This window comes from Dipodomys spectabilis, unplaced genomic scaffold (genome assembly GCF_019054845.1).
Source record: "Dipodomys spectabilis isolate Male_0828 unplaced genomic scaffold, ASM1905484v1 ptg000095l, whole genome shotgun sequence".
Classification (NCBI taxonomy): domain Eukaryota; kingdom Metazoa; phylum Chordata; class Mammalia; order Rodentia; family Heteromyidae; genus Dipodomys; species Dipodomys spectabilis.
Genome location: NW_024870772.1, coordinates 18,289,360 through 18,312,999, shown reverse-complemented (window position 1 = coordinate 18,312,999; position 23,640 = coordinate 18,289,360). Strand labels below are relative to the sequence as shown.

At 40.0% G+C, this 23,640-nt stretch overlaps 1 protein-coding gene and 1 non-coding gene across 3 annotated transcripts in view; both read left to right on the top strand.

Moving 5' to 3' along the window:
* Vwa8 (von Willebrand factor A domain containing 8) overlaps window positions 1-23,640 on the top strand; it is a 295,472-nt gene that overhangs the window by 262,239 nt on the left and 9,593 nt on the right. For both annotated transcript variants that reach the window (XM_042685395.1, XM_042685396.1), the window contains 3 exons: window positions 6,971-7,079; window positions 17,292-17,417; window positions 20,124-20,282. In XM_042685395.1, coding sequence (XP_042541329.1) covers window positions 6,971-7,079; window positions 17,292-17,417; window positions 20,124-20,282 — 394 coding nt within the window. The remainder of the gene's footprint in view (window positions 1-6,970; window positions 7,080-17,291; window positions 17,418-20,123; window positions 20,283-23,640) is intronic.
* On the top strand, window positions 3,675-3,781 carry LOC122112932. The gene has a single exon (XR_006148310.1). It is a non-coding gene; the product is annotated as a U6 spliceosomal RNA (small nuclear RNA).

Below are 23,640 nucleotides of genomic sequence, written 5' to 3'. Positions count from 1 at the left end.
TTCAGCTCTGAAAAAAACCCCACAAACAGAACCCTATTATCATAATTTTCTTTTATTTTGCTTGTTTGTTTTGTGTTTTGCTGATCCTGGCGCTTGAACTCAGGATCTGGATATTGTCCGAGGTCTTTTGCTCAAGGCTGGAGGTAAGAGTCCCATGGACTTGCCTGCCTGGGCAGCTTTCAAACTGTGATCCTTAGATCTCAGCCTCCTGAGTCACTAGGATTACAGGCCTGAACCACCAGTGCCCAGCTTTATCATGTCTTTTAAGGTAATAATTCTTTACAATCATCAACGAATTCATTTTGAGCCTGTTTTTCTACTCTGAGCACTTGTATACTGAGGTCAAGTACTGCCATTTATGCTTTTAGAACACCTTTACTTTTTCTCCGTAGCTCTTTCCTGTCTTTCCCTTCTTATTATATGTGTGACTAGTAGTTGTCTCTCCAATTGTAAATTCCTTGAGGAGATAATCTGCTGCATGGCAAATACTGCCACATAGTATGGAACAAATACATGTGTGTATAGTAATAATGTCCCCATTTAGAAGTTGTCCCTTCATATTCATGGGAGATTGGTGTCAGAACCCCACCTTCCACCCAAGGGTCCCAAATGTTCAGATCAAATCTCTTACATAAAATGTATTAGTGTTTGGATGGGAAGAGGAAACAAAGGAGGAGGCTACAATGCTTGATAAGAAATGTACTCATTATCTTGCCCATGTACTTGTAACCCCTCTGTACAGTATTTTCACAATAAAAAAAATAAATAAATAACAAGACAATTAAAAAGATAACTTTAAAAAAATGTATTCGTGTTTGCACATATCTTGTACATATCTTCCCATGTATTTTATTCTCTTTTTAAGGATAAAGTAGGCTGGGAACATGGCTTAGTGATACAGTTTTTTTCCTAGCATGCTTGAAGCCCTAGGTTCAATTCCTCAGTATCACATAAACAGAAAAGGCTGGAAGTGGCACTGTAGCTTAAGCAGTAGAGTGCTAACCTTGAGCAAAAGAAGCTCAGGGACAGTGCCCAGGCCTGAGTTCAGTTCCCAGGACTGGCAAAAAAAAAAAAAAGGTTAAAGTATTTGCTTTGGGTTTGGAGTTATTTTCTTAATTTTTTATTATGTAATTGATTATTCAGCGGGGTTTGTTGTGATATTACAACATGTACACTATGTACTTTGGTCAGATTCACCTCACCTCTGTTATTCTGTCTTGACCCTGCTTCCCCCTTTCACCTTCTGTTTTGGTGGGTTTCATTGTGGTATTTTCATACATTATATGCAAACTTGTATAATGCTCACTTCTACATCACCCTTCTTTCTTCTTTCCTACCCTTATCGCTATTACTTACAATATACAATGTAATGTAAATGGTATAGAAATAGACAATATGCTTAAGGAATCATTATGAAGAAAAAGTCTGTACATATTGAACAGAAATGCAATTTTTAGTAAGTTTTTACTTCTTTGCAGTACTGGAATTTGAACTGAGGGCCTTTCATTTGCAAAGCTAGTACAATCAACATCCAGTCCTGTTTTTCCACTGGTTGTTTTTTTGTTTGTCATGTGTTTTGTGTGTGTGTCCACGTGTGCTGGTACTGGGACTTAAACTCAGGGCCTAAGGGCTATCTGTTAGAGTTTTTACTTAAAGTTAGCTCCCTTAATCCACAGCTCTACTTGTGGCTTTTTAGTAGTTAATTAGAAGTACAAGTCATATGGACTTTCCTGCTCAGGCTGGCTTCAAACCATGATCCTTAGGTCTTAGACTCCTAGGTTGCTAAAATTATAAATGTGAACCACTGGTACCCAGCTTCACTGGTTTTTAGAATAGGGCTTCTCTTCTTGCCCAGGCACATGCATGAACCATGATCTGCCAATTGTAGGCTTCCAGTCATCACGAAGATCACAAGTTCATGCCTCCAGGTCTAGCTTCCCTCCATGGAAACATTCCCTCCGTCTCAGCTCAATAACTGTTACATGCCCCTGTGGCCAACAGGGAGAAAGGGTCTCACAAAACTTTTCTGCCCAGGCCTACCTCAAACTGAGATTCTCTTATTCTTAGCCTTCTAAGTGTCTAGGATTACAAGAGTGAGTCACTAGCTTAAATAATTTCGATTCAAGGGTATTTGAATCTGCATGTACAAACCCCACAGATGTAGAGAGTTGGCTGTAATGGCATCATACTTTAATACTTTGAGATAAGAGACTGGCTGAGACTAGACTGTTCTAGACATCAGCCAGATGTAATGTGCTCTATTACCTCAAAGAACTTAATATTAACAATGGGTTCCTTACATTATCAATGCAGTGTTTAGTTAGCATCCATTATATGTGGTTTAAGCCAGATTCTGGTTCCTACATACCAAGAAGTGATTGATTCAGGTAGTCTAGCAGAAGGAAACAAGCATAAGACATGCATTACATGTAACAAACATTGTGCCAAGAAAAAGTGAATAAAATAGGCACTGAGGTAGTGGTACACATGTAAGAAACTTAGAGTGTCCTAGCTGTGGAAAATACTTCTACTTCTATTTGCAAAACTAATCAATCTCACACAGTGGATCTTTACTTATGTTGGTTTTCTTCATAATTGACCAAAATTACAGTATTTATATCTAACATATAAGAAAAGGTAAAATGAGAACCCAAATTCCCATACTCTTACATCACAATAAATGCATCCTTTAAACAATATATTGTGCCAACAAAATGCAGTGCATCCATAGATTACCAGGATGCGAGACAGCTGTGCCCTGCAGTTTTGATCAGAGTAAAAGAAGCAGAAAGATGTATTTTCAGCTTGTTGTGTGAGTTTGAGAATATTAGTGATGGGAAGCTTGCCTATCCCAGAAACTTAAATTCTCAACTTTCTTTCTCCATTCCCTTTTGCAGTCTTCAACTTTTAGAAGTTGTTGCCCACTTTGAACATCTTGTAGGTGATGTTTGTGAATACTGACACAACCTGGAATATGATTCCCAGGTTTCTTCATCATTAAAATAGCATGTGATAGGTACAAGGGTGCAATATGATCATCCCAGAAGTATTCCTGAAAGTAGAGTTAATTCTGGCCTCTAAACAATGACCACTCTGCTCAAGGTGACCTACCCACTGCTTGGCTTCTTTCTTCAAATACATAGTGTATGCATGCATGTGTGTGTGCACACACTTGTGCATGCATATGTATGCGGGTATTTCATCCTCCATTCTCTCTTGCATCCAACTAACTTTTCCCCCAACTACAACAGAGTTAGTATATATTTTTTCTAGTCAGTATTCATCTCTTTTGTTGCAGAAAGAACACACATACTTTGTAGGTATAATGTGGGTTGGTGGCATATTCTGTGGTATTCACTGTGCCCAGCTTTTGTCAGCCTAGACAACTTGAGATATATAACTGAATGTGGTAAAGATTTATAGATAGATTCACAGATTGCCAAAACTAAATAGAGAGGAATTGTTGAGAATGAAGACTTGGTTGTTTTTCAGAATAGTTAATAAAATTGAGAAGGCTGTCTGGACATGTCACCTCAGGAAGTAGCCACTCAAGTGTTACAGTGGACTTCTGTACTTAACTTTAGGTAGTGTTTTCAGAGTGTTCAGTAGTGTTTACTTAGCATCAATGTGTGCCAGGAGGTATGCTGTCTATTGGATATTTAAAGAACAAAAGAGTGCTCGCTTCGGCAGCACATATACTAAAATTGGAACGATACAGAGAAGATTAGCATGGCCCCTGCGCAAGGATGACACGCAAATTCGTGAAGCGTTCCATATTAAAAAAAAAAAAAAAAAAAGAACAAAAGATGTTTTTAAGCCCAAAGAATAACATAGAAAACATAAAGCACATCACATGTAGTAGATGTTTTTTGTTTTGTTTTGTTTTTGCTGGCCCTGGGCCTTGAACTTGGCCTGTGCGCTGTCCCTGAGCTCCTATTGCTCAAGGCTAGTACTCTACCACTTGAGCCACAGCACCACTTCTGGGTTTTTCTGTGATTTAATTGGAGCTAAGAGTCTCATATACTTTCCTGACCAGTCTGGCTTCTAGCTATGATCCTCAGATCTCAGCCACCAGCTCCAGGCTAGTAGATGTATTTTTTTATTAATCGTTTGATTTGTTCATACACACAGACATACAAACACACATACACACACACACATATGTATTTGTGTGAATGAATCTAAGTATAAAATGTGGAAAGGAAAGTTTGAGAAGCACTGTAACAATGGAAACAGGCATATCTGTTAAACAATGAAGTGTCCACATTCCATCAGTAGTGTCTCTATAAGGTACATGAAAAGTGACTGGTCCATTTTAGAGAGCAAGCAGACTTCATAGGGTATGGCCTTGGCGCTAACCATGAAACCTTAATCGGTGGTCAGGCAGGAATTATCCATGGAAATCTGACTACTATGATGGTGTTCTCCAGCACTCTGAATGGATTCTTCTCAGTGCTTGGCCTGATAGGAAAGGATAGAAACCATTTTCCTTAAGCATTTGATGTTTCTCTTCCAATCCAAGGTGATAAATATACTCTAGATAAGAGTTTCATCTAGACATCCAGTACCTCCACTTCCAATAATGCATGCATGTAGGCCCACATATACCACACAACACACATTAATTACCCCATGTACATGCCTGCCTGTTCACAAACACTCACACACAGAACAGTTTAGAAGACTGTTGTGGCATCACAAGTATATATGATAGCAACACAGAGAAAGTCAACAAAAGCAGATGATCAATAGGGAGAAGGGAGGGAAGAGAAATTGACTCTGAAGGAGGTAGGAGGGACTAGCAGGAGGGGGTATGCTGGGAGGATAAGGAAGATTGAATACTCTCAAAATAGACAATTTAAACTACAAAAACAAAACAAAGAAACCTGTTGGGAACATTGTTTCTTAAAGGGAAGGGTATAGGGAGTGTGCTGAAGGAGGTGAAATGATTAGAATATGCATGAACATGTACTAGGGATATAGCAATGACATCCCTTCCCCAGTATAATTGATATAAGCTAATAATAAAAGGAAGACTGTTTTATGGTTAGACTTTTTTTGTTTTGTTTTGTTTTGGGTCCAGTCATGGGGCCTGAACTCTGGGCCTGGGCGCTGTCCCTCAGCGCTTCAGTTCAAGGCTAGCGCTCTACCACTTGAGCCACAGCACCACTTCTGGCTTTTTTTTTTGCTTATGTGGTGCTGAGGAATCGAACCCAGGGCTTCAGGCATGCAAGGCAAGCGCTCTACCACTGAGCCACCTTCCCAGCCCCTGGTTAGGCTTTTAAGAGGTGGATTAATTACTCCCTGTTTTAGTATCAGCACTTAATATTTGTAGTTGTGCATAGAAATGGCTGATTAAATGAACACACCATGGCTATGACACTATAAAATCCAAGAGTGGTCATTAGGTGAAAGACTCTTCTATTTAGGATTAGTTTAAAATGTGGCCTTTTTTTTTAGCTTTTTAAAAACCGTTATTATAAAGGTGATGTGAAAAAGGGTTACAGTTATATAAATCAGGTCATGAGTACATTTCTTTCTTGACATTGTCACCCCTTCCCTCATTCTCTCCCAGTTTTCCCTCCTGTCCCCATTTTTCAGGGGTTTTTTTTTGAGACAAGGTCTCACTATGCAGCCCATGTTGTTTTGAAACTCACTATGTAACCTGGTCTGGCCTTGAACTTGCAATCCTCCTGCCTCAATCCCCTGAAATTACAGATTACAAGCCCAAAGAGTAGCTTCATATTCCCAAATCTAACTTTTACTGTAGTCATTCATTTGTGTTTATATTGAGCACTTATCATCTGTTAAGTAGGTACTATATATAGAAAGGTGACCCCCTCCCCCAAACTCTTACTACAGGAACACAGAGCCTAGTTGACAGAAGACAATCAGTGATCACTTGGGCAGTACATGCTGTGACTTAGGGGAATGAGGTGAGTTGACAACTCAGAAGACAGACTGGTATCAGAGCCAGTTTCTTAGAGGAGGTGATAACTGGTTTGAGTCAGAATGGGTAAAGGAGAATAAGTAGGCAAAGAGGTAGGGAAAGGACTCTACCAATGGAAGAGAATCCCTCACAAGGGCACCAAGGTATGGGGACATGATATGTTCAGAGATCTGCTCCAGGCTGGTGGGGCTATAACAGGCAAATGAGAAATGATCAAAGGAACAGTGTACTGGAAGGGTAGAATTTCAAAACTACAATATATTAAAGCACAATCTATCCTTTTTAAGGAACACCATCAGTAATTTCAGAAAGCTGTCATAAAAGGTATATTAGGCTTTTCATTGCTGCTACAAAATACCATATAGAAACAAAGTAAGGGAGGAAGGATTTGTTTTAGCTCATAATTTCAGAGGTTTTGGTCCATAGTCCTTGGTTCTTTGACCCTGGGGTCGTAGTGCAGCAGAACATCATGACATACACCATATATACATACATACATCATGTATACATGCACATCCCATACATACATGCACGAGGCATACATCATGAAGTGTACAACAGAGGCACATGTTTGGTGAACTAGATCTCATAGTAAAACATATTTCATGGTGGACAGGATGCAGAGAGAGAGGAAGGACCTGAGACGAGGCATCGTCTTCAGAGGTACCCTTAACCTAAAGTTTCCATCAACCCCAAAATAGCTCCACCAGATGGAGACTTAGAGTTCAACACATAAGCCTCTGGGGAACACTTCATATTCCAATCATAACATAAGGATACATAGTGACACATTAACTTTACTTGCTTTCTTGGTCAACCAAATATATAATCGAAATCTCTAAAAGTAACCCATGGGAACTTTCTTAGAGATTTGCCACATGAAGTGCTTAGCTACTTTCCCCTCAGAGTCAATCAGCCTGGCCAAGAAAGTTAACCACAGTTGTAGAAATAGGTGGGGAAAGGTCAGATACCGTAGGAACATAATTTAAACTGGTGTCTTCTTTCCCCCTCTGGTTTCAGGCTAAAGGAAATCCAAATGAGTGAATATGATGCTGCCACCTATGAAAGGTTTTCAGGTGCTGTTCGACGGCAGGTGCACTCCCTCCGAGTCATTCTGGATAATCTGCAGGTAATCTCCTACTTATGGACTAAGGAAATAGATTGGGCCCAAGGCTGGACTTATCGCAAAACAGGTTGAGAAAGTTATCAAAACTCCAATCAACTGATCAGAAAAAAAAAAAAATCAGTGCCAGGATGTCTGTATAAAACTATAGATTCATGCCATGGCATCCTCAGTTAAATTTCCAAGGAAATATAGTTGAGCTCACCTTCCTTTCCTCCTGACCAGGAAACAGTAATTTTACCTAAAGAGACACTCAACTTCCTGAGTCCCCTCATGTAAGATCTATGAACATCTCACCTCTACTGGAAAGTTACAAATAGAAGCCTCTCCCTGTAAATCATGTTGCTGTCATGGAAGGAACACACTAGCATTTTGAATCATCCAAAGGGTACCTTTCCTGGTCCCCCACTCCTCCACCCAAGTTCGCCCTTTTCTACTACACAGCCTAACCTTTCACAGTTTCACAAAACACTTGGCATCTCAGAATCCGTGGATAACTGCTACGGCTCCTTTAAAGAAATGACTAAGATATTTCTCTATTTCCTAAGCAGAGATATTATTTCTAGGCAATTTGCACAAATAATAAGGGAAGGGCTGCGTAGTCCCTAAATGACACATTTGACTTAATTATTTTGTTCTAAGCCTCATTTCAGGGAAGATGGGGATATGACACACTTCTCCACACTTCTACACTCTGGTATTTCCTTTCCACGAAGGGTTTGAAAATGATTAACCCTTTCCCTCTTTGGTTCTTGTTTGTAACTCTTCTTCTGAGGGAAATCTTATTGTTTGTTAGATATCTATGGTCTAGAAGTTCTATAATGTAGTTCTAATACATTGTCTTAACCCAAAACTTGAGAAACCCCATTTTTCAAAAGACCTAAATTGTCAGCAGATTAAAGAAAGTTTTTTTTCATTTCCAAGAGGACAGATCTATATCATGATTCGCAAAATGTCTAATTTCAAAATCTATAGAATGTAGGAAGCAATTTTGGTTTTTAAAAATCTATATGAAGTTATTTAGAATTAAACAAGATTTATTATACATTGCATAAGTAATATGAAAAAGGTGATGGAATGTTTTTCTGTAGTTACACACTTAGTAAGTATTCATTGCCATGGGCCTTGAAGGAATCCAGACAACTGGGCTCTGAGCTTCAAGGCAAAGTGGACAAAGGACTAAAGTGGCTCACAGGAGAGAGGGAGATGAATGCTATACTGAGACTGAAGAATGAGTACAACTTATTCGTTCAAGTTCTTGATGTTTACCAGGCATAGATATGGGTTAAAGATAAAAACAAGGTCCTTTCCTCCAAAGGAGAAACTCCAAGAAGGCAATAAATGATATCTTAGGTTGTATGGAGAAGTTTATAGATAGAATGGAACAAGTGAGGAAAGCTTTCAGAGACAATGTAATGCTTGAGTTCACTCTTGAGAGATGCTAAGGAATTTGCGAGGTGGTTAGGACATTCCACACATAGGAAACACCAAGTACAAGTACACAAGGATAAGGAAAAGCACAATGCGTGCTCAACTATGGCTGAGAAGAGTATGAATGGGTGGAGAAGATGGTGAGGGAGGAGACTCACAGAATCTTGGGCATTAAGTCATGGATAGTCATGGATAGCTCTCAATGCGGGGAGAACATGCAAATAACTTTAAGTTTGATCCTCTGGATAAAAAGACACAAGTACATCACATCAACAGGAGCAAGGATAAGAACCACATGGTTATCTCAATAGATCAGAAAAAGCATTTGACAAGATCCAACACCCCTTTATGATGAAGGTTTTGGAAAAATTAGGAATCCATGGAACATTCCTCAATACAATAAAGGCTGTATATGACAAAACTACAGCCAGCATTATTCTTAATGGTGAAAAACTAAAGCCATTTCCTCTTAACTCAGGAACAAGACAAGGATGTCCACTCTCTCCACTTCTCTTCAATCTAGTATTAGAATGCCTAGGTACAGTGATAAGACAAGATGCAAACATAAGGGGATCCAAATAGGGAAAGAAGAAGTAAAACTCTCCCTCTTTGCAGATGACATAATCTTTTTTTTGGGGGGGGGTCCGGTGGTGGGGCCTGAACTCGGCCTGGGCACTGTCCCTCAGTTCTTGAGCTCAAGGCTAGCGCTCTACCACTTGAGCCACAGCGCCACTTCCGCCTTTTTTCTTTTTGCTTATGTAGTGCTGAGGAATCGAACCCAGAGCCTCGTGCATGCAAGGCAAGTGCTCTACCACTGAGCCACCTTCCCAGCCCCAAGAAAGGATTTTTCTGCAGACACCATAGGCACAAGACCATATTGAAAAACCAAGTTCAGTTTTACTTTGCCCTTTCAAAAAAAAAATGAAAGGACACTGAAGGGTACAAAAGAAAACAGCAAGTAAGATTAAATAGACAGAAAATAGACTTGATAATAATACAAATCCTTAAAGGAACTGGGTTATTGAATTACTAAGTATGCTCAAATGGGAGAACTAGGGCCTGGGTGCTATCCCTGAGCCTCTTTGTAGTGAAGGCTAGCACTCTACCACTTGAACCACAGCCCCACTTCCAGTTTTTTAGTGGTTAATTGGAGATAAGAGTCTCCTGGGGACTTTTCTGCCCAGGCTGGCTTTGAATTGTAATCCTCAGAACTCATCTTCCTGAGTAGCTAGGATTATAGGCATGAGCCACTGGTACCTGGCTAAAACAAGTTATTTCAGGGAAGTTTTTATTTCTTCTTCCATGAAATCTAAAAAGAGAGAGAGAATAGGTCTAAATAATATGAAGAATTGTATGTTATTATCTTTACAAATAATTTCAACATAATAAGCATTTGTTAAGCATTTATCATGTGCCAGGCATTCTGGTAGGCTTTTATATTGTCAGCATTAACTAGCTCACCTCCATCATGACCACCACCACCACCACCATCATCATCATCATCATCATCATCATTATCATTATCATCATCATCATCATCATCATTATCATCATCATCATCATCATCTCAGTTTCTTGCTGTCTTCTGCCAGTCCAGTGTGGCTCTAATTGACTAAAATGTTCCAGCTATTTTGAAGTTTCTGTGTAATCCCAGTAACTATGGATGTTTCCTTGGTGAGTTCAGGCAATCCTATCAGGAACTAGCAACTCATTACTTGGAGTGACTTTCCAAAAGCCCAGGTTCAGGTCCACATACCAGTTCTAGGTGGCTAGGCTGAAATTAGAGGAACAGGAAATGCTATTGCCATCCATGATAATGTGTGCTTCAACATAGACCTGTGTCATTCTTCTCAATTAATATAGCTACCTTCAGTGCCTTCCTTGGCCTCTTGATCAGATTCTATATGAATAACATACAAGTCCTGATTGTTGGATCTTTTATCCTTTTCAGAATCCATAGCAAGAATTTCCTTATTAGAATAGTAAATTCTGTAAATACTTCAGGTATACTTGGTTCAGAATCCCAGTGTCTGATTGCAACATTTCCTAATGGAAGAAAATAATACATTCCTACTGAAAACCACTGATTTAAATCATATCTTCTTTCTAATGCTTTTTAATTTACAATCAGTAATTTCATCCTCTATCTAAACTAAATGAGCCCTTCTGTGATTGCATTGGCTTGCATATCTCCATGAACCTACAATTATGTTCTCTCCTCCTTTAGTGTTTCAAAATGAACTTTTGTCCATATAAATAGTGCTTTTTAAAATCACTAACCACATGTGGTATGCCCTGTGCTAGACAGAGAAAGTACAAAAACCAGTAAGATATTATCTTCCTACTATAACATTCTAGTCTTGAGGAGAAGAAAAGACTGATACATAAATAAACCGTTTCAGTTTATATGGTCAGTGCCTAGACATAGTAAGTCATCACTTGGGGTAACTTAGGATGCATAGAATGGAGCAAAGGCAAAGAAAAGGATTCAGGTAGATGCTGAAGAGAATGGTATCCTGAGCTAAGTCTGAAAGGATACAGGAATATTAACTATTTGGAGAAGAATGGGAATAGTGTCCCAGCAGAGGGCACAACATAAACAAAGCATGGCACTATGTGGTCTCAGATGAAAGCTTAGAATCAGCCAAGGTAGGAGACCACCTGTAAGGAACACCATCGAGAACAGGAACTGAAAGATGAATTGGAGCCAGGTCAGAAGCTTGAACTCCTGGGCACCTACTTTGCTCATATATAAAGAACAGAAAGCATTTAGCATATTTAGTTTTCCTTAGGAGTGTAATACAGTGAGCGCTGCACAGATAAACCAAGTCTGTGCATGTGTAGATGAATGTGTCCATCATTAGTAAGATGTATAGTTGCGGAAAACCCACAGAGAGAGTGTCATTGGAGTCTCAACAGGAATATGGGGCTGGTTGCCTTTGGTAAATACTGTACTCTCTAAGGGTGAAGTGAAAGGCCAGCATTGCCAGTGCTTCTGTGGGATGGGCCAAGTTTTGTTTTGTTTTTTTAAAGATTATTATAAAGTTTATTAGAAGGCCCATATCTCCCCTGGGAGAGGGAGCACATGGCATCAGCCCCTATCCAGGTGGCAGGTAAGTCTTGGGCAAGTCACATGCTCAGGTGGGTCTGGGCTGAGAGAGGGAGTTGCCAGCTCTCGGGTAAGAACTCTAGGGCTATAGAAGGGAACCTTACTGCATTGTTGGTGGGAGTGTAAACTTGTTCAACCACTTTGGAAAGCAGTATGGAGGTTCCTCAAAAGACTCCACCAAGAGCTCCCCTATGACCCAGCAATCCCACTTTTGGGCATTTACCCAAATGTTTACAAACAAGACTACACTAAAGCTACCATCATGACTATGTTTTTCGCAGCATTATTTACCATAGCTAAGATATGGAACCAACCCAGATGCCCCTCAGTAGATGAATGGATCAAGAAAATGTAGTATATATACATAATGGAATTCTGTGCCTCCATCAGAAAGAATGACATTGCCCCATTTGTTATGAAATGGAAAAGCTTGGAAAAAATTATATTAAGTGAAGAAGTAAGCCAGGCCCAAAGAAACCTAGATCCCATGGTTTCCCTTATTTGCAATATTTAGTATATGTCTGAGTCAAGGACAGAGGTGGTCTGTCTGCTTCAGGAAGAAACATAGCCATAGGGGGGGAAATTCAGAAAAGAGAAGGGCCAGAAATCAGACATGAAATTTTTTAAGTATAAGAAGTGATAGGAACCTGAAATATTGCAATTGATATGAAAATGGAGAAGGAAAAACAAATTCATACCTTTTGGAGGGAGGACAAGAGGAAGGTGACTGGCTAAATGGGGACCAAGTGAGGTGGTTTCAAGCACTAGAAGACAGCATTGAAAGCATAGGAAGAAGGAAAGCTAGTGTAAAAACCAAATGTCTGCTCTGGATTTTGTTGTGTTTTTGAAGTTTTTAAGATATGAACCTGGAGTTCGGGAGCAAAGTTAAGACCAGGCAGGGTTGCATGTCATATCTACAAGTATATCTGTGTCTGTACTTTAATGATTTTGCAGGTGACAGACTAGGCTAGGAGCAGTGTGTCACCTGAAGTAAGCATATAAAGGAAAGAAAAGGGAACGTGAAGATGGCTACTTTGAGGAGTGTCTGCATGCCAGAGAGAACAGCAGTGTACCTGTTCCTGTTTCCATATCAATGGCTGTGAGAGGACAGTTTTGTCCCAGTGCAGTCTGGAAGTTGAATTAGCACTTACGTTTAACCTGGCCTTTGCCAGATGCTCCCCCTACCCAAAAAGAAAAAAAAAATGATATAACAATAAGCTAAAAAGGGGGATATTCACAGGACCATAGGAGATAGGGAAGGCTACTACTAGTGACATGCAAGAAGCTTTGAAGAATGTTCACTGTATATGAGGCAGTGAGTCCCCTGCAAAGGCAACTGGTAAGTCTTCCTGGGAAATTGCATGTCTAGCAAGTGTATGTGAGTCCCGGAATCTCATTCACAGACCTTAACTGGAAAGGAAGAGTGCCCTGACTCTGGGAAGAAGCACACCACTTGGCTTCCCTCCTGTCAGTGCCAAGTGGCAGCATCTGAAAGCAGCAGTCCTGCAAAGGAGAGGAGGTGGGAAGGTGTAAGTGACATGCAGTACCTGCACAAGCTGAAACCTGGAAAGGGACAACCCAGGAAAAGGGTCAGGTTAGCCTTAACGTGTACTTGGCTTGAGCAGTTCAAACAAAAGCCAAATGCTAAAAGTTGACATCATTGCACAGGCTTTTCCGAACACACTTGGAAGTGTAGAAACAGTTATCACACTGAGACTGTCTACAGTTCCAAGTCCTCTGCAGAGTTCCTGGTGTAGATTCAGTTCAGCTGCTAACATCAGTTCACAATCCTCAAGGATGCTAAGTAGAAGGTGGTTACAAGCAAGGAGGATCAATCCAATCTCTTCCTGAGCAGCTTTTTGTAGCCCTTTCATCATACAAGGATAAGGACAGTAAAAAATGAAACTGTTATAGAATCTATGAAGAGCTCTGCATTGAGATCGAATAACAGTTATTCAGGATGAAGAAAGGAAAAGACAATGCTGGGCGAGAATATTTTTCTCAGAAAATATTAAACTTATAAAACAACTGCTTTGTGTTTTGTAATTGAAAGAAACTCAGAGCATGTGAAGAAAGATATAGACTTAAAGAGACCTGGATAAGAAACAAGCAGAAACAATGAAGGAGTTGAATACAATAGGGAGAAACTGAGAAAATGAAAACAGTGATGCCAAAATATAAATCTACATGAAAAGTAGAACAGACTCAAACAGTCTTAATTCTAAATATTGATTTGGTAGAGCACTTGCCTTACAGGGCTCTGAGTTCAAACCCTACTATAGCCAAAAAACAAAATGACAATAACAAAAACAACCACCCAAAAAAAACCTTGAAAAGTTCTAAACCACAGAAGAAATGAGAGGCAAAAACCATAAGAAAACTGAATAATAAAAACAGAGCTTGAACAATTAAATTTTACAGAGATATGAGCTGGCCCAATCTGTTGTAGAATAGATCATGAATGAAGATGCTAATGAACATACATTTCTTCAGGAGATCCTCCCAAAAGAATACATAAACAATAGTTAAAATATTAGCCTTGGTGCTAGTGGCTAATGCCCATAATCCTAGATACTCAAGAGGCTCAGATCTTGAGGATCCAGGTTTAGAGCCAGCCCTTGCAGACAAATCCAGGAGACTTTTCTCTAATTAGCAAGCAAAAAACAGACAGTGGAGGTGTGGCTCAAGTGGTGGAGTACTAGCCATGGATAAAAAAACAAAAGTTGAACAAGAATACAAGGCCCTGAATTCAAGCCCCAGGTTAGTGTTTAAATCATCTTGGAATATAACAGATCATTAGAAAGATATTTAAACAGCAAAATACTTTAAGCTAAATTTCCATTCTCCCACTGATTGTTATTTTGTAAGCACAAAATGAAGTTTTCCTTCAGTGCTAAAATTTCAAGTCTCTCCCAGACCACATGATTGGTTTTAGTTAAATTGATGCATTCTAATGTCCTAAGTGTATAGATCTCTGTGTGTGTGTGTGTGTGTGTGTGTGTGTGTGTGCATGTGTGTGCGTGTGTGTGTGCGTGTGTGTGTGCGTGCGCACATGCGCACGCATGCATTCTGGTTCACCAACATTTCCCAGAAAATGAATTAACTAGAAGACATCATCCTCTGAACATTTCACTTAGCTCAAGTGTTCTTTATGTGAAAGCAATAAAGCTATATTTCATTTTTAGAAAGGCTGTAACAAGCTAGAATTATATATATATATATAATGAGTTCTTGTACAGAATGACTTTATTGTATAATAACACAAAACAGATGGGCATATTAAGGGATACTTTGCTTCGTTCAGTAGGATATATGATAAAGAACATGTTTGGCCTCTGTTATAAGTAAAAGCATATATGTAAGTACAATAGAAACATATATTTTAAGAAGTATTTCAGTGAGTCCCACAAAAATCCAGAAGCCTTTATATGCACTTTTCAAAACAATAAATATATTTCTATTTGGCCCTCAATAACTTTTTAAGGAGATTGCCTTTCGGTCACTGGCTCCAAGAATATCCATTCTAACAGGCCTCTTCCCATTTTGAGATTCCAAGAATTTGTAGGCTAGCTAACGAATACTTTAAAAACTGTCTACAGTCTTTTAAGCAATATATAACAGCATATAACATGCAGCTAAATATTACTGTAGGCTAAAGAACTAATGAGCAGTGCTACTATTATAAATGAGTCTTTGTGCCAGTAACTCTGGATCAAAGGCATGACACTTACTTTCACTTCTCAATAACAAAAGCTACTGGCTTCTCCTAAACTAAGATTATCAATAATAAGCAGTGCAAAAGTAATTCATTTATCTTACAATAAAAATAAAAATGAAAGGAGCCATATGTATATATACACCAGAATTTCCTTCACATAATTTCAGGTCATCAAGTTTGGTGAGGATATAAATGAAATCATCATATACAATATACAATTCATGGGAAAAAACTGAAAAACTAAAGCTGGACATAGCTATTCTCTGCATCCCAGAACTTCCACCCAACATAAATACACACATAACTACTGCTCTGGAAGATATGTTTAGAAGAAATTATATTGGTATTATTCATAATAGCCTCAAACTGAAAACAATGGAAGCTGTAGAAGGGACAAATTATAGGGATTATACACTGGATATAGTTACCCCTATGAAAGAAAAAATACTACATACTAGGGATAACGTCGAACCAAACAATCCAGAGACAAAAGACTATAATGTTATATAATTCCATATGTATGAAGTTTAAAAACAGACAAGTTTTTGGGCATAGTGGTGCATACCTACAATCCCAGGACTAAGCAGGTAAAGACAAAAGGACTGCCAAGTTTGAGAGCAAGCCACTGTCTCAAGAAACCAAGAATTTAAGGATAGAATGCTTGCTTAGCATGTGCAAGGCCCTCAGTTCCACTCCAGCATGGGGAAAAAAATAAAAGGAAGGAGGATGGGGAAAAAAATAAAAGGAAGGGGGAGAAAGGTAAACTTCATTGATGGCATACCATCCATTAAAGATGACCTTTGGCAGAGGGGGAAGCTCCAGAACGGCACTGGAAGGCTTCCAAGTTGTGAGTAGTTAAAATGATACATTCATTTAATAACAGTTCATTGAGATTTGTACTTAAGATCAATGCAGAGCAACTGTGTTATTCATGAATTTGAAAAGTTTTTTTAAAGAAGGAAAAGTAAGATTCATTGGAAAATCATATCCCTCTCTCCCTTACATTACAAAATTAAGTTTTTGTTTTTTATTTGTGGTTTTTATTTTATCTGTATGTTTTGCTGGTTCCATAGTTTGAACTTGGGGTCTAAGTTCTCACTTAGCTTTCTTGCTCATAGACAGTATTCTAGTCCCATCTCCAGTCCCACATTTTGTTGGTTAATTGGAAATGGAATCTCTCAGACTTTCCTGATCAGGCTGGTTTCAAGTTGTAATCCTTCAACCTCAGCTTTCCTAGTAAGCTAGTATTACAGGCATGGGCCACTGGCACCTTACTAGCATTTTAATTTTCTTAATGACTTATTTTCTTTGTCAGTCACTGACTTAGGGTTAAAAGATTTGTTTTTTTATTCTACATACAGAATTTTTAATCCAAGAAAATAAGTTTTGCACATGACTGACGACATTTACCTTCAATGTAAAGATCAGAGAAATTTGGAGGATACAAGATGTTCATGTTGTACTGTGTTCAGCTGTTTCCATTTGCACACTATGTCACTGCGATCTGGAGAAGCAGATTCCTTTCCAAAAGCAAAAATCACGTTTTCTCTGGGCTTACAGACAGTGCTAACAAGTTCAAGCTGATTATTTTGTTACCTAATAAATTTTCTAGGAGCACTGTGACAGCAAATCCATATGAAATGCATCTTTATTGTCTTTCCAGATCTTGAACTTTTCTCCAGGGGTTCATTTGCATACTGTCTTCCTGTTTGTATGTCCTTCGAGTGAGTTCATTTTATCCTCCCATATGTTAAAATAATTAAAGCTGACAAAATCCACACAAAGGGTCTTTCTTTCTCAGTAGAGCAGAAACCAATGCATTTATGCACTTGTGTTCATGCAGAACCATTTCTATTGAAAAGATCCCTGGTGTGCTTCCTGTTAGTGGTACACAAAGTATGTCAGAGACTCTGAAGAATTAATTAAAGATCTGTGTATATGTATTTGTATGTCACTGTAGGCTAAAGGTAAAGAAAGACAGTGGCTCAGACACCAAGCTACTGGAGAACTTGATGATGCCAAGATCATTGATGGGCTGACTGGAGAAAAAGCCATCTACAAACGTCGAGGTGATTTGGAGCCACAAGTAAGTTAATGGCAGCCTTGGACCTTCTCTATAGAAACATTATAGAACTTGTCTTCTTGGGTTGAGTCAAAACACCCTTAATCCAAAATAGACAACCACAGAAAGCAGTACATTAAAAGGAGGTGGGGTTTAGTGAGGTGCTAAGAATTCCAGAGCTACTCAGGAGGCTGAGATTAGAGGAACAGTTCAAAGCCAGCCCAGGTAGGAAAGGCTGTGAGACTCTCATCTCCAATTAACCACCAAAAAGCCAGAAATGGAGCTGTAGTTCAAGTAGTAGAGCACTAGCCTTAAGCCAGAAAAGCTTAAGGAAAGCACCCAGGCTCTGAGTTCAAGTTCCAGGATTGGTACACACACAGAGAAGAAGTAGGAGTAGGAGGAGGAAAAGGAGAAGGGAGGAAATAATAAATATAGGGAAAATATAAGTTCAAATCTCAGCAAGGGGGCTGGGAAGGTAGCTCAGTGGTAGAGTGCTTGCCTTGTATGCATGAGGCCCTGGGTTCAATTCCTCAGCACCACATAAGCAGAAAAAAACTGAAAGTGGCTCAAGTGGTAGAGCACTAGCCTTGAGCTGAAGAGCTGAGGGACAGTGCCTAGACCCAGAGTTCAGTCCCCATGACCGACAAAAAAAAAAAAATCTCAGTAAGGCACATAATGCACACTCTAACTGGGTAATTTAAGGACAATTCAGCTCAAAAACTATCCACAGATGTAAAGGCAGGGTTTAGGAAAACCCAGGAGATTCAGTGTGGTAACAGAGAAAACAACAATAGGGAACTGACCCTGTCCCAAGGTCTAAGAGAGTAGAGACTGGTACATGAAGAAAGTAGCTCACAGATCTTGGGTAGAGGGCACTCCTGTCCCCAGGCAACAGCAGAGAAGGAGCTACGGGAACAAGTACCCCAGCCTCTCATACTGACAGTGCCTGCCATCAGCAAAACCCTCCAGAACCCAGCAGCCAAGAAAGCTACCGAAGTGGCCCGTCCAGATCCACCCCTGGGACTCAAAGAAGATGTCCTCTTGCATAAAACCCAGACAATTCCTAAGAATACAGTACAGTGATCTTGGTTTTCCACAGTTCTATAATTTTACAGATCAGTGTTCATCATATGTCTTCAGAAATTTTCAAGAAATAAGAAATTCTCCCTTAAGTAACTCTAATTTTAGTAAGTAAACTTTTAGAAAGCCATAATTTAAAACGATTTTCCACACAATGACAATCGGGTGAAAAATGGAATCTCTTGATGAGCTTTGAGATCTCCTATTGTACTGAACATAACCAGAATTGCTGCGTAGCTGCTGCGGGTTGGGGTGCAGTAGCTGATGGGGGCAGGAAGAGTCAAGTCTACTTAAATGTTTACTCAGAGAAGGTCTGGTGGTAATTTCAGGAGCTCTTAGTTTTGTGTCATTGGTATGAGTCAGCAACTGCTTTCTTCACTGACTCATTGTGGTCAACAAATTGTTTGGATGCATCTGGAATTGTGAGTCCTTGTAGAAGCATGTGTGGCACCGTTGTTCATTTGGGCAGACTCAACAAGTTTTAAAGAACATACCGCATTTCCTTCTTCAAGACAGCCTCTAATAACCCACAGTATTTTCTCCAAATTACTGGCTCTGCTCATTAGTTTTCATGCATGTCAGCAAGTATATAAGAACAAACTAATATGGATTTGTTTTTTCTCATCCTGTGTGTGTGTGTGTGTGTGTGTGTGTGTGTGTGTGTGTGTGTGTGTGTGTGTGTGTGTGTGTGCGTGCCAATATAACTGACAAACTTTGTTTAAAAATTCTTTGCCTTGGTTTGTTGTTGTTGTTTTTGTCGGTCATGGGGCTTGAACTCTGGGCCTGGGCTCTGTCCCTCAGCTCTTCAGCTCAAGGCTAGCACTCTACCACTTGAGCCACAGCACCACTTCCACTTTTCTAGTGGTTTATTGGAGATAAGAGTCTCACGGACTTACCTGCCCAGCCTGTCTTTGAACCTCGATCCTCAGATCTCAGCCTCCTGAGTAGCTAGGATTTCAGGGTGAGCCACCAGCGCCCGGCTTCAGTTTCAGGTTTTAATGGTTACTTCCATGACTTTAGCTGATGGTGGAGAAGGAAGGGTAAAAAAGCAGCAATCCAGTAACTGAAAGAAAAATTGAAAGCTCACAAAGGCTAAAAGACATTTAAAAAATATTTTCCTCTAGTTCTTTGCCAGACCCCCTATCTTATACCCTTGTTTTAGAAATCTGGCATTTCTTCAACATATGTGGAAAATGATTTTCAAGTGACTGCAGAGCAGGTACAAGTAAAATTGATGTGGGCTTCCTTCCAAAATAACATAAGCTCTTGCCAGTTACTGACTGAGGCAAGGAGTGAAAATGACATGTTGGCCTTTACATCTTTCCAGATTATTATTTTTAAAACAGATTATTTTTAAGTCATCAGACTCCAGAAAGCAACTTTACTAGACTAGACTAGACCTTGGAAAGACTATATTCCACAGGAAAATCACTTCCATATGTCCTGACTATACTGAAATTTCACTTACTGAAATATAATCCATAGACACCTTTCCCCCTGTCAGACAGGCTTGAGCAGGGGGCACTCCTATGCTGAACTGCCAATTTCAGGGCTAGCACCCTAGAACCTTTGAGAGAGCCCAGAAACCCTGGGCAGCATCCAATGCTGGGTTTCTAGTTCACAAGCTTTGTCTGTCATTCCTTCCTTCAGCTGGGCAGCCCACAAGAGAAACCCAAGCGCCTCCGCCTGGTGGTGGATGTGTCTGGCAGTATGTATCGCTTCAATGGGGTGGATGGCCGGCTTGAGCGCTCAATGGAGGCCGTGTGTATGGTCATGGAAGCTTTCGAGAACTATGAAGAGAAGTTCAAGGTAATTGCAGGAGCTGAGGATGATGAGGTATCTTGACCGCATCTGCCTGGGGGTGAGCCCTGAGTTAGAGCATGGTGATGGTAGATAATCATGATATCAGGTACAGAGGTGAGGAATCTTTTTTTTTAATGTACCAGGAGCCATTTGAACATTTGTCACATCATTCATGGGCCATATAAAACTATCAGCACAGACAAATGGCCACAGGCAGCTGGTAAGGAACAAGAAACATACGTGTCTGTGCTGTCATTTTCCAAACGATCTCTTGAGCCTTACACAACCCACAGGCCAGACATCCTCACCCTGCTGGGCTGACAAAAATCATCCTCTTACCAGCTCATTTATCAGTGTGTAGAGAACATGAGCCTTTTGCTTTATCTGCTCTAATAATTTAAAGGGCTAATGGCTACTGAAGAAAGCACCACTTCTTACAAGTCGTGTGATTTTAACCACGGAAGCATAGTCTCTTTTCAGATTTCTCAGTCTCCCATCCTCATCCTAACATCCACTATTGCCCCATTGCCCTCTACACAACCTCCTGGTGCAGCCTCAGAGCACACGGCCCCAGCATCACTTTTCCTTTCCACGTAGACAAAGGCTGCACAGTAATTGGTGTCTCTGCAACTGACAGTGAAGATACCTCCCAACCCTACCCCCATGCCCAGGAGTAAAGCAGTCTCCTATTTAAGCTATTCCCATTTTGTTGTTGCTCGGTTTGCTTCACACCCTTCCTTTCAGTTCTGAACATGAAGAAAGGATCCCCAGATTGTTACGTTCATATCCAACATGAACCTTCTAATCTGTTCCCCCTCAGCTGCTGAGAGTTAACTGCACCTGTAGTCCTTACCAGAGCACATGACCTTGAACTTAGTCCCATACTGTGTAATTATCAGCAAAGATTCAATAGAGAGAAATGTTGTGGGTGCAGCTGTGTGCAAAGAACACCACCTGTTCATAGACACTAGATTTTGGGTCAAAGATGTCCTTCAGAAACAGGTGATCTTAGATTACTATTCAGACTCACATTCCCCTTGTACCTCAGAATTGCTTCTGATGGTTCTATATTATGCTGCATACAAGAAACAGATAGAAGGGATCCAGCACTTCATTTACTTTAAGTTTGTTATTAAGGATTCTGCCCACTAAGTCTCCTAGAGTCGCTTGTATGAAGTTCAACAAGAAAAAGTCCTTTTAGAATCAGTTGAAGGGAAAGGGCAGCCTTAGGCAGTGAGTGCCACAGGCTGCAGACTCTGCACCAATGCAAGATTCAAATACAAATAAGATATGGACATTCACCATGAGGCGTAGCTCTGTGAAGGAGCAGTAGCTCTGTTCCTTGTGACTAGTGAACACCACAGAATTGTTCAGAATTCCTTCTTGGTACTAGTTGCCAGGAAGCTAAAAGCCAATACCAAAGACCATTGTGGCAGTCTTATAATGAACTTGAAGCCTGGTATTCCTTCCCTTGGCCCTCTCTCCTTGGATTTATGTTATTCACTTTTTTATGTTTTATGAGTCAAGGGAAAATGTAAATATATATATGTATATATATATAGATATATGTAAACTATTTTAGCTCCTTTTCAGCACAGAGTAGTAGAATATTATTCTTAACTCATTTGGGCCACCCATAACCACTGAGTGAATAGGTATCATTGTATGTTGTATATATTGTGTATAAATAGCCAGATGCCACTGAGTGTTTACAAGTATTTGAGTTTTAGGCCTGCTACCAGTGGCTCATACCTGTAACCCAAGCTGTTTAGAAGGCTGAGATCTGAGGATCCTGGTTAGAAAGCAGCCCCCAGCAGGAAAGTCCATGCCACTCTGATCTTCAATTAACCACACATAGACACAGACACACACACACACACACACACACACACACACACAATCTGGGTTTTTCCACTTGCAACAGCATCCTAAGAGCTTCTACAGGCTGTCCTTCCCTCCCAGCAGGCACACTGGAGACTTTGTATAATACTCCAAACCATGTCTGAGATTTGATTGGCCACAGGGCCCCATCTCTACTAGGGTCCCCAGAAGTTTCTAGAGGACAGAAAGGAAATAGGATGGAACGACTCACATCCTATGAAAATGTTTACTGTTTCTAATGCAGTGTTTAGGGTTACAAGTCATGGGTACACATAGCACAAAGTACAAGAAGTATGAAAAGAAGAACACCCAGATCCCCTCCCTGCAGGTGATCACAAAAAGAAAAATCAGTAGATTTGGGGGATCTTCTTAGAGGAATTGGATGCATATAGATCAGGTGACTGTGTACCATAAACTTTGCTCTGCATTCTTAGTTTATATGACCACATTCCTAATGTATCTGTTCTTCTTGCACTTTCAGTTTTTCATTTGTGAAAGAGGTGAAGGATTAGAAATATCTAATGAAAGGGTGTCATTTACTCAGAAAATATAGAACAGTGCACCTGCAGAAGACAGTTGAAGAGCTCTTGTGAAATTTTTATATCCCACAACCAAACATGGCATGTCTCCTAGTGTCTTCAGGATTCAACAGCGTGTGCTGAGACTGCCCATCCCCAGTTTCAGGCCGCAGTTGATGACCTCCTGCAGTTACCCTAGGCTGTAGAGGTGTCTGGTCTGTATTGGAAGCCTCCAGTAGCCCCTGGCTGGCATGGTGAGCCGAGCTCTCCCCCACTCCCCAACTCTCTAGGCATCTGCTGTGTTTTGTTTGGCGGGAACTCAGTGGCTGAGCTGTGGTCATTACAGTCTACTCACTTGGGGTCTACCCCCTCTTCTTTTCCACATTCACATGGCCCATGCCAAACCACAGGGTTTGAGCAAGAATTAGTGAGAGGGAAAGGTAATTCAATGGCAAAGCACATTTCTAAGCCATTTTGTGTTTTTGAAGGTTCTCATAATCATTCTACCATCCAAATTCAGTCATTCCCACAAGGGCATTCACTTAGGACAAAAGCAACATCATTTGCCTAGAATCAGCATAAACTCCTCTAAGCTTATAATGAACATAATTGTTCATGTTCATATAGCTCCTAGAACTACAATGAAAGGTGGAGAAATAATGGTTATATGAAACCACTTTGTTTTAGTCACAAAGCATTTATTCTCTTCATTTCACTTTAATTTGCTGCTCATGATTTTTGCCGAGTCCTCGGGAATATTTTCACTGTAATCTTAAAATAGATCTCCTTTCCAAAAGCTCTTAATGCATTCATACTTTTTTTCTTCAAAGTACTAAAAAATACCCAAAGTTTGGTGACTCTCCTCTAACGCAGATTTGTTCCATTATTCAAAAATTGGACTTTAAAAAATGAAAAGGCCTTAACTGTGTTGTTTCTATAGAAGCATATAAACCAGTTCCACAAGG